This window comes from Rhyacophila brunnea, unplaced genomic scaffold (assembly GCF_057557595.1).
Source record: "Rhyacophila brunnea isolate RB1 unplaced genomic scaffold, BYU_Rbru_1.0 scaffold_4, whole genome shotgun sequence".
In the NCBI taxonomy this organism is placed as follows: Eukaryota; Metazoa; Arthropoda; class Insecta; order Trichoptera; family Rhyacophilidae; genus Rhyacophila; species Rhyacophila brunnea.
Window position 1 is genome coordinate 46074333 of NW_028233068.1, and position 16032 is coordinate 46090364.

The following is a 16032-nucleotide window of genomic DNA, read 5'->3' on the forward strand; positions in this document are numbered from 1 at the left end:
TGATGTTTTCCCCAAATTACCCCATGGCACACCCACCACCCATAATTTTATATATTGTTTTAGTTTTTAAAAAGTTTCGCATAACTTCCAATCCGTCTACAAATAGTGCATGAATCAATATTTTTTTAAACTTTGGTAAATGACATGCGCTTTGCTATTAAATATTATGTATATACAATTATAAATATTTTCTGAATTGTAATTATTCTCATATTACAGGCATGACAGGTGTCCCACAGCAAGCTGGATTTTTCTGGAAAGGAGTGTGGCTTCCGTTGTGTGTTACATTTCCACCAGGAACGTCCAAGTGGACATAGTAAGTGTTTACTCTTGATCACGTCTTCCTCTTTCTAGAGTCTTTATAGAGACACCCTTATAAACGAAAATCGTACACCATAATGATATAAAATATTTGTTGTATACCCCTCGAAACTAATCGATCGATACCTCATTGGCTCCATACTGTTTAATACCAATACGCCGGCGACCAATGAAAGGCCCTGAATGCTTTATGAACTGTCTGAAAATATGTATGTTTAAAATCTTCATGAATGCTAAAGGCCTATTCTATATGGTAAATTGACGGGAGTGCCTCATTTAGAATTTTGAATAATTCAAGTTTATAGTCCATTAAATGAATTACACAAGTGTATTTAACTTTTTATTCATTCCTAAATAACACAGTAACCATGAAGTAAACGAAAAAATGATAAAGAAATCCTGGAATTAAAATATATGTCAATTATCAGTAAAACCCCTGTATCTAAATGCACAAATTGTTGTATATATTTCGCCCATTTAGCAGGCATCAAACTCTAGATCCTTGTATCGCTAACACAATATTAATATTTCTTTTTTATTCCAGTTTGGAAATGCTAGACCGTACAGAGGCTCCACAAGTTCAAGATGGATACGGCATATCGGTTGCTTACGCCTGTCTAATAGAAGTTGTCAGATCCATAGCTCTTACTATTGGCGGACCACAGTATTTACATGACCAAGACTTCGAACCACAAGGTAACTTATTGGAATTGTCATCTCAATCTAAATTCTTGAATAGTGAATGTGACTGTGGAGGTCAATTGGATGCATCATTTTATAATAATGTAATAATATTGTTTTGTATTTCTCCAGATCTTGAAGCGAGAAACAACGAGAGGAATACTGTGATCGATTTGAAGAAGATAGGCGATAAAAACAATACGGAAATTGTCATCAGAGATGGAGATAATGAGAAGTCAGATGAAGACGAGAAAGAACAGATATTACATTTACAGGTTAATATTGTGTAGAATTAAACACGTTATTTCAATAGTATTATGCATTTATAGATGTCTGCCAAACTGGAATAAGCAGTTCCCTTTTTCTTTTCTGGGATGGTGCTTGATTCAAAACTGTCTCATAGAAACATGGAACAATATTTTTGCCTATTTTAACTGTAACTAAGTTTACTATTTTGTCAGTTGGAGGCATTCATAACTCATTTTTTATAACTGAATTCTATGAAGGCCAAGTCTGGAGTGGGATACATTTAGAAAGAATCATTCAGGGAACTGAAATATTTTCACTCGTAGGCATAGCATCTTTGCTTTTTCAATTCACCATGTCCGATCCTAATAGGATCATATCGTCGGTCCCTATTAAAAAAGTCGGATCTGAAATTTTGTCATTTTCGGATTATTACGTAAAAGTTATTTAAACACTTTAAACATTTATACCACAATCACAGTTTTTTTTGTTTGTTTGAAAAATTTCGAGATACTCAAGTTAAAAATGACGGATCTACCGAGAGTGTCCGAATAACAATGTCGGTTCTTACCAACCGACATTCTTGGCTGGGCGTGGGTGAGCAAGATGCGTTGGATCTGACAGTTGCTGCTATGTTCACTGGACAGACGGATGTTTTTATAAACGTTTAGAAAAGTTTCTATAACCCGTATTATTATTCATTATGGCAAGCAATAGGTCACAAAGGATATTTGATGAAACATCTTTGATTGCTCGTACTGAAAAATAGCATTTTGCAAATCCGACTTTTTTAATAGTGACCGACGATATAGGCCTCCACAGAATGGAGGTTTGTATTAACTCATTTAGTGCTAACACCGCGACTGGCGCGTTTGGAGCAGTTGGCCATTAGATGTAATTATTGTGTTATTTAAATGTGGTAACTATAAGGTAATTAAAAGGTCAGCAGTGATTGTGTTATTAACAGATTTTTTTTACGCGAAATGGATGTTAGTCACTTGCTCAACCTATTAGGTCCATACTCTGACTCCAAACACAAATTGAAAAACAATGTGTGTATTTGCCAGACCCAGGATTCAAACCTGGGACCCACGACCTTATAAACTGACACGTAAGCCGCTCGACTATTAAGACTGTAGGCATAGTATATTGACCCCAAAAGAGTGGATATTAAATAATATTCAACATCAGCACCCAGAAATATATCCATTAAAAAAATATTGTTACAGAGCGGGAATGGAACCGGCATCCATGGGATTCTGGCCAAGTTGCTTTATCATTTAAGTCATTCGTACTATATATAATCACGACGAAATTAATTATGCTATGCAACTGAAGTGTTTCTTTAAGAGGAGTGTAGTTCAGTGAAACGGCAAATAATTAATCGGAGACTGACAGTCGAGGTGTCCGCACATCGATTGGTTTTGTAATGGCGTCGGATGAAAATATTCTTAAATCGAGTAAAGATAATTAAAAAACTTTACATATGTACTTAAAAAAGAAAACATGTCAATGAATATACTATTATTATTAGTAATATAACAATAAACATAACATTAAATGAACGCCTGTTAAATTTTTATGATAAATTATATTTCGTTCGGCACGCGTCATTTGCACAATCCGCACATCGCCTAGCCACGATCTTTTTAGACCACGCCTCAACTGAAGTATAGCCTTAATTTTGTTAATATTGCCAACCAGATTTTGTGGTTTGAATCAAGGTGTCATAATAGATACTCACCTCAATTCCTAGCTAGCGTCAGGATCTCTCCACATTTTGGTGGATATAAACTTTTTTGTAATGAATGGATGTTAGCCATTTGCGCAACCTATTGGGTACTTGCTCTGGATCAAACACACGTTAAAAAAATGAATTTTGCCAAATGCGATTTAAACCCATGACCCACTGCTTCAGAGTCAAATGCTGCTACTACTCCACCGAGGATTTAAAATTATTAAGTGATAATTATTATAAGCATAAAATACTATGTTTCTGCAAAATGAATAAAAGACAAAATATAATGTTTATAAAGACGACAAATGAAAATCTGTTCATTATTCTTCATATTATTACAGCTTGTACAGTCCAGTTGGTGCGGGCTAGTGTGGGGTTTGTCAGTGTTGGCTGAAGCCAGCGTCGGTGAACTGGAACTCGTTCTGAGGACTATACATACCCTTGCCAGAGTCAGTGCTAAGGTAGGAACATTATTTTATTGAAACATAAACGTGAACAATCTTTTCCTTTCGTTAACTGTTTACCGACCTATGCATCGAAGATCTCCTTTCACTTGTAAGTCTTTTTAATTTTCTTCAAGTCGCGTTGACACAATGGTTTGAATGACACATGATTTGGATGACACATGATTTGAATATCAAGCGATGGAGATATAATGAAAAAATACTAATGATCACATTATAAATAGAGTGTTGTCAATAATATGAAAGTTGTTACTGTATATAAAATAATGAATTAATATTATTAACAGGTGAATCATTCAAGTGCCCGAGACGCATGCGCCGGAGCGCTATGCAGAGCCGCTCTGCCGGCCCACTACCCTCTTCCGGCTCTGGGAGCGCTGCCGGGTCCCAGGGCCAGCGGAGGCTCCCTGTCTTCTCCGGGGCCACCTGCAGATCCTGATCCTCGCCATCAAGTGGTTGCTGTCGGTACTCCTTTACCTTCAGCCGCCCCGCCCCCAGGTGAATTAAGATATTTTAATCTCTAAATACAGTCTCTGCTAAATTGGGCCATCGGTCAATTGAAGTAGCCACTTATTTGGACCAAATCTTAAGGAATGGAGACCAAACAATGGAACTAACAGTACCTAATTAACATCGCTTAAAAATCCTTTAGAACCCTGAAACTGAAAAAGGGTTACTAAGGCTAATGATTATATTAACTGCAAGTCTTTTTACACTGTAGATTCGGTTATATGAAACATCACACTCGTACTTAAAGATTTATCTGCCACAACTGTCCTAGCCCCACGATGGCCAAGCGGCTTCCATAGGTTCAGCAGCAGATTCGAATCATGGGTCTGGCAAATACACATATTGTGTTTGAAGTCAGAGTATGGACCTGATAGGTTGAGCAAGTAGCTAACATCCATTTCTTGTAAAAACAAAAATCTATTAACACAAACCTCCAGTCTGTGGAGGCCCGTATGATCTTATTAGGATCACATATGGTCAAAAAAAAAATTGTGTTACAAGCATAAAAAAAGTTATTTATACAATGAACCATCATTGTATCAAATGACTCAACAGCGGGCTGCCATTTTGATTTTTTACACAAAGAGTCGAGAACATGGAGATTATTAACTGTTCTATATGTAGTTACTAATTCAATCATGCCAAAATCCCTGCTCTTACTGTTTTTTAGGTTGCTGATGAGTAGTTGTAATAATCATGGTCTTTCAGGTCAACCAGGCTGGGTGGTCGTCACTGGACGCCAGGTGGCCGGTCTGCGAGCTCTTCTTCGGTTAGCAGCCAGACATGGCGCCGCATTACAGCAAGCATGGCTCCCCGTCCTCACCACTCTTCAGCACCTGGTAAAACGCAATCATTTTTTTGCAACAGGCCGTAGCGAAGAATACATGTTTGGGATAGATTAACAGTGATAGACCGAAAAGAGTAGAGCATACTATGACAATCATACTTACAAAACATAAACAATTAATAATAAAAATATTAAATTAATATTGACAATGAAACTAAATATAACTACTAAATCAATGAAATGTTAAAATATCACTGACAGTGTAAAATTAAATAATAAATTTATTATGTATTTTCCTAATTATTTAATCAGTTAATATTGAAATATCAAAAGCTATTTTACAACGTTTTTATTAGGTCGTATTCTTATTTGTCCGGTGGTTGTTTGTCCGGTACAAATTTTCCAATCAATTTTTAACTAACTTCCCGACTAGCTAGACTGTTGAAACTTTTAGAATATATCAGAACACGATGCCTATGCATTCTTTTAATACTTTTAGCCATTTTTAAGTAGAATTAAATTCATTTTCAGTTATTTCTATTTTGTATGAAAAGTTATTTCGGAAGAAATCCGTAATCTAATCCACTATTATTGGTTGCTAGGGTCCGAACAACTAAATTATTAATATATATGTGCGTTACTATGGAAATCAATATGAGTGTCAAAATGATATTTCAGTATTATTTCTATGAAATACAATTTTTTTTGATCGTTTAAGCTAGTCAAGTCAAGTTTATATGATTCAACAGAAAATTTTAAAACGTTGTATATAAAAAGTTCTTTTTATCTTGTAATTATTTTATTTAATTTTTTTATTTTACAACGTTTTTCTTAGCTCGTATTCTCATTTGTCCGGTGGTTGTCTGGTACAAATCTTGCAATCGATTTTTAACTAACTTCCCGACTAGCTAGACATTTGAAACTTTTAGAATATATCAGAACACGATGCCAATGCATTTTTTTAATACTTTTAGCCATCTTTAAGTAGAATTGATTTCATTTTCAGTTAATTCTGTTTTGTATGAAAAGTTATTTCGGAAGAAACCCGTAAAAAGTAAAACTATTATTGGTTGCTAAGTGGGTGGTCCTAGCAACTAAATTATTAATATTAATATATACGTGCATTACTATGGAAATCAATATGACATTTCATTATTCAGTATTTCTGTCAAGTACAAATTTTTTTCATCGTTTAAGCTAGTCAAGTCAAGTTTATGTGATTCAACAGAAAATTTTAAAACGTTGCATATAAAAAGTTCTTTTTTTGTATTGAAAAAACATCGTATTGGAAAAAAAGAGACTATGCCACAGTGGCGGAGCGTATGCCAAAGTTAAATGCTTGTACGTAATTAAATACTATCTTTCAAGGTAAACGCTAAATAATCATTTAATAAGGAGTCTGCCATTGATATCACTATATTAATATTTTCGTGACTGACTATTTAATTATTTTCAGGTATGGATTTTGGGCTTGAAACCGTCCACCGGTGGGAGTCTTAAAGCGGGTAGAACCCACACCGACTCCCATGCTCTTATGAGTACGGCTGCAGTTATGGCTGACTTACCCAGTAAGTTCGATATTTATAATGACAGCTTTTACCAGCTGTTCAAATGTGTAGTTTATATCTCTGTTGGATAAATAGATAGATATATTTAATATAACTAAATAGTATTTCGAATTTTAATTTTTGTTTGGCTATCAAATGTTCAGAGGTGTTTTTTAAAAGCCATTTCAAACAAGACATTAAAAGTTTTATTAAAAAGCAATATGTTTTTTTTTGTAACTGCCATAACTATTTATATCGTGATAATATTAAACTAATATTTCGATTCACCTAGAAATAAGGTCACTGAGAATTTAATAATTGCAATCTAACCTCTATTTTCTTTCCGCATACCTAGTACTGTCCGACAGTCGCTGTAGTCGACTAAACAAGAGGGCCTTGTTAGTTCACAGTTTTAACATGTGGACAAAGGCTACTGTTTGGTTATGAGGAATACAGCGGAAAACACATTTTGAAAATACCCGATATACTGGATTATTTGTTAGTTTGGGTTAGTTTAGGTTAGGTTAGGTTAGGTTTGGTTAGTTTAACCTAACAAATAATCTAGTATATTGGGTATTTTCAAAATGTGTTTTCCGCTGTATTCCTCATAACCGAACAGTACCGAAGTTCTTGTTCGACCTGTCTGTTAACAATATCTCGTCGATAACCGGAAGTCGCTGTAGTCGACTAAACAGGAGGGGCTTGTTAGTTCACAGTTTTAACACGTGGACAAGAAGTTCTTGTTCTTGTTCGATAATAGTATTTGTAGTTTTACCGAGATGTCAGTGATTTGTTAGTCGAATTCCGCCAAGCGTAATGGTATACATCACATCCTACATTATCAGTAATTTGATCATAAATAAAATGGAAAAACTACAAAAACATTGTACCTAATGGTTATTTATCCCAGGATGAAAACAATGATTAAAAACTTCGATTACATGCATAGAGTAAATGACAAAATATGATTTAAGACACCATATTCGACTGTGTTTAGGAAAAAGGGCGTAACCATCGATTTTTTGAAAAGTGCTTTTATTAGATATTAACAATGTATACAACTAAATACACGTTCTATAAAAAGGAAGTAAGCCGCAAATGCCGAATTATTATCTGAATTCAGGTTTTAATTGAGATTAATTAATTTTTAATTTATGGAAAAAAGCATTTATCCTCAATTTCAATGATTTTTCTGTAATAACTTCTTTAATTATTATTAGATCGAAAATATATTACACCAAATCATCAATCATCATGCACCCAATGTCTGTGCCTATTTTTTAAAAAATATTAAACTAAAAACTCTCAAAAAACGTGTTTTGCCTCTCTTGTAAAATTTCTTTAGTGAGGGTTACGTCCTTTTTCCTAAACACGGTCGATATGCAATTATGCATTTTTGCATTCATACATTTTCATTGACTGATGATTGTGTATCACAACTAGTGGACAATGTTATCAAATTAATCTTTATGTAGTTCACTGTTAGTTAACATTTATTTTTTCAGTGCTTTCTGGGCTGGTGAGTAAGGTGTTTGAATCATCAGGCCAGCTAGACGCAGAGGCACTGCAGCATCTATTGGATGCTCTCTGCAAGCTCTCCAACGAAGCCATGGAGTTGGCCTATTCTAATAGGGTACTATTTTTGACAATCTATATTCTATTCATGTTTTTCAGACTGAACTTAGACATGGTTAAAGTATTGTTCTTTATCGAAACTAATATATTTGTATATTTCTTTAATTTCAGGAGCCATCTTTATTTGCTGTTGCCAAACTACTGGAGACAGGCTTGGCCAATCTTCACAGAGTTGAGGTTATGTGGAGACCACTCACCACACATTTACTTGAGGTAGATATGTATTGAATTAAGTTCAGGTGTTTGTCCTTAAATTGACTGCTATAATATTTTATGTTAATGTAATAATTTCAATAAGTTTCACTGTTTTATTAACCTTTTAACAGCCCAGCTGAAAGTACTAGGTATACTCCCCAGGGCCCAGGAATTAATTATATTATAAAAAAATTAAAAGAATAGTGAAAAGTCCAATATAATGCACTTACATATATGAGACCTCAATTGAAGTTCGGCGAAAAAGTTTTTCATACACAATTTCGTGAAAATGTCTGAAAATTTTCAGGTATGGTAGGGTTGTCACAACACTGCACTTACAAGAATTAGTTGATTTTTTTTTTTTTTTTTTAATATAAGTATTTTGAAAAATAAATTTTATAGTATTTTTGTAAAATGTCACCATAAATACTTATAGCACTAAGAAGTATACTAAACACATTAAAATCACTAAAAACTTTCTTGTGTATGGAAAATTTCGAAGCACGGTTCAAAACACAGCAATGTCGCACTGCTTGCACAAATACCTAGTTTCTTTCCGTCTTTTCTGATTTTTTGTATTGGCACATACATAACATCTTCTTGCCGCATTAATTTTATTGTTAGTAGGTGGTATTTTACCCAAAAAATGTCTTTCTGTTAGCCTAGAGGGTAAGGGTGCTTTTCGCTTCAAAAGAGTTTTTGGTTCTAACTTATGTTTTTCGATCAGTTGTCCGATCACTTTCAATTGAAATCCACCCAGCGGTTGTTTTTTTCCAGTTTTTTGTTGGAACAATACATGGGCATTCAGCAGAGATAAATCTATCAAATGGAAAAAAAGTTTTTTGTACCATTTGACAGTTTTTCTTGTCGAATTTACAGAAGAAATTATCATATCACTACGATCCACAGCACCCATGTTTTTATTGTAATCAACAATGCATTCCGGCTTGGAAATCGGAATTTTAGTCTTATAGTCTACTTTTCCAGTAGGTTTGAAAGTATTGTTGTGAATTGTGGACAACATTGTAACATCCTTTTTATCCTTCCACGCCAAAGCCATAATTTCGTCAGTATGGAATGTATCGGTTTCCCCTTTTTTCAATTTCTTAGTAAATTTGGGCATCCCAATTCTGTTTCTCCTTACGGTTCCACAGGCATTCGTCCGGTGATCATAAAGATACTTGAATAACGTTGGGCTGCTGTACCAGTTGTCAATGTACAATGTATGCCCTAGTTCCAAGTATGGTCCAAGCATCGTTACCACCACGTTGCCCGATATACCGATGTAATTATTTTTCTCAATTTCAGTTTGTTTTCCGGTATAAATGATTACATCTAAGACAAAACCAGTTTTGCAATCAGCCATTACAAAAAATTTTATTCCGAAACGACTAGCCTTCGTCCTGATGAATTGGCGGAATAAAAGTCTGCCTTTGAAAAGGAGAAGACTCTCATCAATACATATGTTCTGATATGGACACATGTACTGCTTGAAAGAAATTTTCAGTTCCTTCAGGACCTGTCTAATTTTATATAGTCAATCTCCGGGAACCTGCGTTTCATTGTCACAAAAATGCAACATTCGATGCATCAGTTCGAAACGATTCCTGGACATGGTTTCGGAATAACATGGTGAAAATAACAATCTGTGGATAGACCAGTGTTCAGATATTTTATTCCGTGAATTCCTTGACATTAGCATACACAGCCCCAAAAATGTGTACATATCATCAATTGTGCAGTCTACCCATCGCCGTAGACGATCACTCAAAACTGTGATATTTTTTGTGGCAAATACAAATTGTCTGTTGGTCTCTCGGACTAACATTTCAACAAAAGAAATATCGATGAAACATTTGAAATAGTCCATTTCGAGTGCATCCGAAGTCAAATTATCAGCTTTGCATCCCGAAACGTTAGCATCGAAGGAAAATGCGCGTGGCTCAAACATATCCGATTTCCACTCAAATGTCGGTCTTTCAGTGGATTCCGGTGTGATAATTTCACTTTCATCGACTTCCAAAGTTTCCTCAAGTTCGACATCCGAATCATCACTTCCATCGTCTTCAGATTCAACTGTTTCGATAAGGTTATCGATTTCACCAACTTCGTCGATCTCATCCATTTTGAATAATAAAATTTGTAAAACTAAACTCGTAAATAAAACACTTTGTATACGCAAATCGAATCCGAAATACAAATAAAAAATAGTCACAACACTTAGTTCTTTGTCAATTTCTATCTAAAAACATCGAAAATATTTCTTTTCATTCAAGTTTAGTAGGTAAAATCTAAAACAAAACTCGTAAATATAACACTTTTTTATACGCAAATTGTATATGAAATATAAATAAAAACACTTGGTCACTCAATAGAAATTAAATTTCAATGTAAAAACATTGAAAACATTCCAATTATAACGCAAATCTGAATAAGAAAGCATTCCGAATTAGCATCCCGACTAAATGATATTCCGGCGACAACTGACTCATCACTATCGAATCATACCAACTGCCTATTGTACAAGATATCCCAGTGTGCAGGGGAATTTTGAGCTAACCCTGATTTGGCCTCTCGGGAAATTCCCTTATTCTCGCGATGTATGCGCCGTACAAATGTTTTTTGCTTGCAAGGTCTGATCAGAAATGTAGTTACACGTTTTAAAATTAAATAAATAAATATTTGACTCATACAAGCGCGTAGAACGGCTCGGCGTATATCGTACGGTACGGGCGCCTGAATCACCGCCGTGCATGACGTAAACGTTACGTTACGGGCAGCTATCAGGTTAATAACAAGTAGGTAATACAGATATAAATGTATTCAGATACAATATATTGTTAATCCATTATTCTCCATTGCAGGTTTGCCAACATCCTCATATTAGAATGCGAGAATGGGGAGTTGAGGCTATCACTTATCTAGTTAAATCTGCACTGCATTATAAATTCAAACATCCAGATCAAGGAAGAGAGGTATGTAATTGTAAAAGTATAGATTTATACGATACCAATATCAACTGCTTAATCCCCAAACCAGCCAACTGCACTTTTGACCAAAAACAAGATTTTGATGGCATTTTGTTATAAAGTATGTTTTCTATAATACTCACACAAAATTTCAAACCCCTAAACCTATAAATAAATGCGTTATTGTTCTTCAGACAAAACAACCAACTGCAGGTGCCATATTTTCAATATCGTAAATGGAACAACTCCGCTCTTTATATATAAAAAATGAAGCTAAAATAGTGTAAACACATTTACTGCTGACCAGATAATTACTAATTAATTACCACATTTAAATATCATGTTAATTATATCTAATGGCCATCTAATGCGAATGCGCCTGTCGCGTTGTCAGCACTAAATGAGTTAATTCATAGTGCAGCTTAATTGTAAAAAAGTGTATTTTTGAAATTGTTAATCCGCTCAATAGTTAAATTATTAAGTTTTTTCTCCTTCCTGAACAATTTGCCCAAGTGGAGTTAGTCGGTTTGCAGAATAAGCATTATTATAAATTAATGAATTCTACAATTATTGTGGTGTATATAGCACATCAGCATAAAGTTTAATAGTTTTGACAGTAAACAAGGCATATTCAGAGTGACACCGAGCAATGCAAGAAATGACTTGATTTAAGTATTTGTCAAGCATAGCAACTGTAACAATAATCATATTTGTTCTACCTAATTGCTGCGCACCAGAAGAATTCACATTTGCGCATGTTCGAGGTTTAATTGTTCCACTACAAGTATCGAATAGGACATAAATCTAATCTAAGTGTAGTACTGTAAATGTAGCTGATTGTAAAAATACAAATCATCTAGTTTTGTACAGAAAAACAGCTAAGATTAGAATTGACAATGGTTTAAAAACTCATTTCTAGAATTGTATTAATTATTGGAGTTTTCTGTTTTCTAGAAACTGGAAGTGCTTCTAGTTGAACCGCTGGGCTCTCTCAGTTCCATTCAGCATGCTGACGTGCGACAGAGACAACTTGAGTGTGTTTCACAGCTGCTTCACTCACATGGATTAGCTTTATCAGCCGCTTACCCGCAACTGTTACACATAGTGGCCGCCATTGCTGATCCACATAGGTACTGTTTCAAGATTTGTCATCAATCAGCAAACACGTTTAAGAAAAACCTCTTCTATACTCATGAAGTTTTTATATATTATGAAAGTCCAACGATTAAGTAAGCTGCAATTCATTTTGCATTGCAGATACAACTGTTGCTAACTTCACTACAAGACTATGACTCTAATATTTATTTTTCAGAATGCCAATAGTAAAATCGTTCTGGAATCGCCATCCTCTTCTTTCTCAGTGCTACATCTGAATACGAGATTTGGCCACCTCCACAAGTGTTGTCTTTTACTTCTATCCTTCGTCAATCTTCTCTACTTCCCATCCCATTCTAGTCCACCTCTTTCACTGTCTGCCTCTAGGTCGCTTCCAGTGCGGTAGCCACGTGGTCAGGATCTTTGGTGTCCTATCATCTGTCATTTATTCAATATGGCCATCCATCATAGTCTTTAAGACTCACGTAATCTACCATTGGTTTGCCATTCAACCAGTTTATACAGCCATCTTCATGATTCTCTAAGCCTCATTTTCTAATACGGCTCTTAACGCTTTCGCTGCTGAATAGATAATGAGATTTTAATTGCCCCCTTTAAAATGCACGTTAATTACATCGATCGGCCGCCTGGTCATTACGCACCGTGTGCGTCTTCCGCGTCCAAAGTATTAATAAGTAAGTAAAATAAGATTTTACTCAATATTTTTGCCTAATCTCATTTGGAATCACTATCAAAAAATTCATATTACTCCCTTTATTTTTAGTAATTTAATCTCTTATCATTAAATGTATATTTTGTATTTTTATTTCTTTTTTTTTTCGACCATGTCCGATCCTAATAGGATCATATGGGCCTCCACGGAGTGGAGGTTTGTATTAACAGATTTTATTTTTACGAGAAATGGATGTCAGCCACTTGCTCAACCTATTAGGTCCATACTCTGACTCTACACAAATTGAAAAACAATATGTGTACTTGCCAGACCCAGGATTCGAACCTGGGACCCTCGACTCTATAGGCCGGAATTTAAGCCACGCGGCCATCGTGGGTGTATTTCAATAGTGTACTAACCTATATGGCACCTATGTTGGCTTAGTACGTACTGCAATTGTCTTTGTATAAATACAAAGCCATTGGATCTACAATCGCCACCCTGTGGAGGTCCATATTATGCTCATATTGGAATTAACATGGTATTTTTTTTCTTATCTATGTTTGTCCTTCATATCATTTACAGTCCAGTTCTCGTCCGCGCAGCCTTCCAGTGTCTGCAAGTGGTTTGCGCAGAACTAGTTGCGGGGGAGGCTGGTGGTGGGGGCGGTGGAGGTGCGAATGAAAAGGGTGGAGGAGTGGGGGGAGCGGCTAGCCTGAGAAGAGCAGCGGCGGCAGCGGCCCGCTTTGCTCGACAGTCACAAGATCTCAACGTCAGCCTGACAGCTGTCGGACTTATGGTTCGCTCATAATAATCTTTTTATGATAACCTTCCTCTACACTAATTATCATGTGAAATATTAGTTTTTTGTCAAATTATAACCGCGTTTCTATCTCTTTATTAAAATTCCTATCTTATTGTAAGAGAAAAATGTTATTTAAAAGTCATTATGCATGTCAATATCATTCCATTGATAATTGACGAAGATCGAAATTTTATATTTCATGTAAGGCGTATTAGTTTCAAAGTTGGTTTTGATGTTTCCTCTCTAAATAATTTTAAATCGTATATTATATTTAACTCATTTGTTAGTAGAATTGTAATTAACCTGAGATTGATTGCAAAATCAATTATATTCACCAACCGCCATTTTTATATTACTCGACCAACTTTAAACATGGTTTCTTATTAATAGTAATGCATTTTCAGTCATTTTATTTCACTATTCGCTTTTTCTAATAATTTACTAATATGTTTTCAAAAATAAATTATTCTATTTGGCATCCTAAATGTGCTTGACTGTTTTTTGTGATTATCCTCAAAATAGCGGAATATGAAAATAAATAGCCTCACGTAGTGAATATAATATCCACTTTTATTTCTAGTGGAATATATCAGACTACCTATACCGCAACCAAGAAAGATTGACAGTCATACTCAGTGAGGATAACAGCGTCTATCCCGAATTTCCCGGCACCGTTGATCTCCCCCAGTTTGAGAAGCTGTGGATGTGCCTCTACATTCGATTAGGTAAAATATAATATACAACAATGGATTTTGTTTTAGTCATATGTACTTAGTTTAAAGAAAGCACCCTAATTGTGATGAAACTGAAGACGTTGAAGAAATGCTGTTTTGTAATGGCTTTTTACCGTTCACCCTAACTATTGGGTCCTTGTACTTTAGCACACATCCATTTTTTACTAGCCGTAGGACCAAACCATCACCCATGGATTCAGAGATACATACTCTACCAACTAGGGAACCATAGGTGCGAATGAAAGAGACACAAATCATTTCTCATTGGAGTTTCATTTGTAGTAAACTATAGTATTATAGTAAGATGAAGTAATCAAATGTAGACATAGCTAAACAATCACAAACACCCAGGCTTTGAAAAAATTACATAAATATATTGTGACCTCACCGGGAATCAAATCCGGAGCCCCTGGATAAAAGGCCAGCACCTTACGGACTGGACTATAAGGGCCGTCGTTATTATCCGCATCCGCCAACAACCGCAAGCAATTCAATACAATTTTAGATTTACTCAATTAATCCAGACTTTGAATAAAAAAATACTATTTAATAATACTATAGCTGTTGTGACAATTTAATCGGTAATTTATAGGTGAACTGTGTACGGAAGAGCGACCATCAGTTAGACGAGCAGCCTGCCAGACATTGTTCAGTTGTGTGGGGGCGCACGGAGGTTCCTTGCAACCCGCAGCTTGGAGACCCCTTCTTTGGGCTGTGCTCTTCCCCATGTTACATAAAGTAATGTACACTATTATCTTTAACATTGGTAGTATGTACATATCGTCGGTGTTTTGTAAAAAGGGCGAATTAACCAAAATGCTACTTTACAGGAGGAGGATTTTTAACTTTTGACATTTATTTGTTTTTTACCTGTAGATGATTATAAATATCTTTATAATAAAGCTTAGAAAGAATACTGTCATTATAATAGGTATTATTGTATAATATTTGAAAAGGCCTAATATGTCACATTTGCTTTTTATTTTGTAATTTTAATTAATTTAATTTTAGTCGATTATCGTTTTTAAGTACTTTCCTGTGGAGATAAAAATTCGCCGTTTTTACACAACAAAGCTAGTGGGGTACATATTGTATAAGAAATGGAAATACAAGAAATGAAAATATAATTAATATTAAATTCTACAGGTTTTTTTAAAAAGGTTTGTCGATAGCTATTTCGGTTGTAACACCATTATCAAGACTATTCAGATAGGCCGTTTGCCTTTGCTTAAATACTATACGTGTATAGATAGAGACAGAATACATTTTCTTATTCGTTCCAGCAATATTATGAATTTTTACATTATTATTAATTGTAATATTATTAATACTTTGAAAACCCTAAGTGGGTTTTTTAAAATGGATATCGAAATTTTCAAAATTTATCAAAATTACAGTATTCGATGGTTATTTATTGACATTATTGATCAATTAAAATATTATTAGTATAATTGTCTTAATCGTGTGTTTAGATTATATTTAATAGTGGCGACGAATACATTACCAAATTTTCATTAATTATGTCATTACTTTTGGATAATTCGCGATTAATTTCCAACTGTTCAAGTAAATTTAATTTTAAACCTTTATTACATATATGCAAACATTGAGGCGTTTCATTGTTACTGATGC

The 16032-nt window shown here is 34.8% G+C and overlaps 1 protein-coding gene across 1 annotated transcript in view; it reads left to right on the forward strand.

The window, feature by feature from the left end:
• Nucleotides 1-16032, forward strand: part of mon2 (Mon2 homolog, regulator of endosome-to-Golgi trafficking) — a 41957-nt gene that overhangs the window by 11466 nt on the left and 14459 nt on the right. The window contains exons 10-23 of the mRNA XM_085953913.1: nt 220-316; nt 866-1017; nt 1135-1277; nt 3328-3447; nt 3738-3948; nt 4669-4799; nt 6204-6315; nt 7800-7927; nt 8041-8142; nt 10989-11099; nt 12048-12223; nt 13447-13660; nt 14247-14391; nt 14993-15138. Of these exons, the coding sequence (XP_085810039.1) occupies nt 220-316; nt 866-1017; nt 1135-1277; nt 3328-3447; nt 3738-3948; nt 4669-4799; nt 6204-6315; nt 7800-7927; nt 8041-8142; nt 10989-11099; nt 12048-12223; nt 13447-13660; nt 14247-14391; nt 14993-15138 (1988 nt within the window). The remainder of the gene's footprint in view (nt 1-219; nt 317-865; nt 1018-1134; nt 1278-3327; nt 3448-3737; nt 3949-4668; nt 4800-6203; nt 6316-7799; nt 7928-8040; nt 8143-10988; nt 11100-12047; nt 12224-13446; nt 13661-14246; nt 14392-14992; nt 15139-16032) is intronic.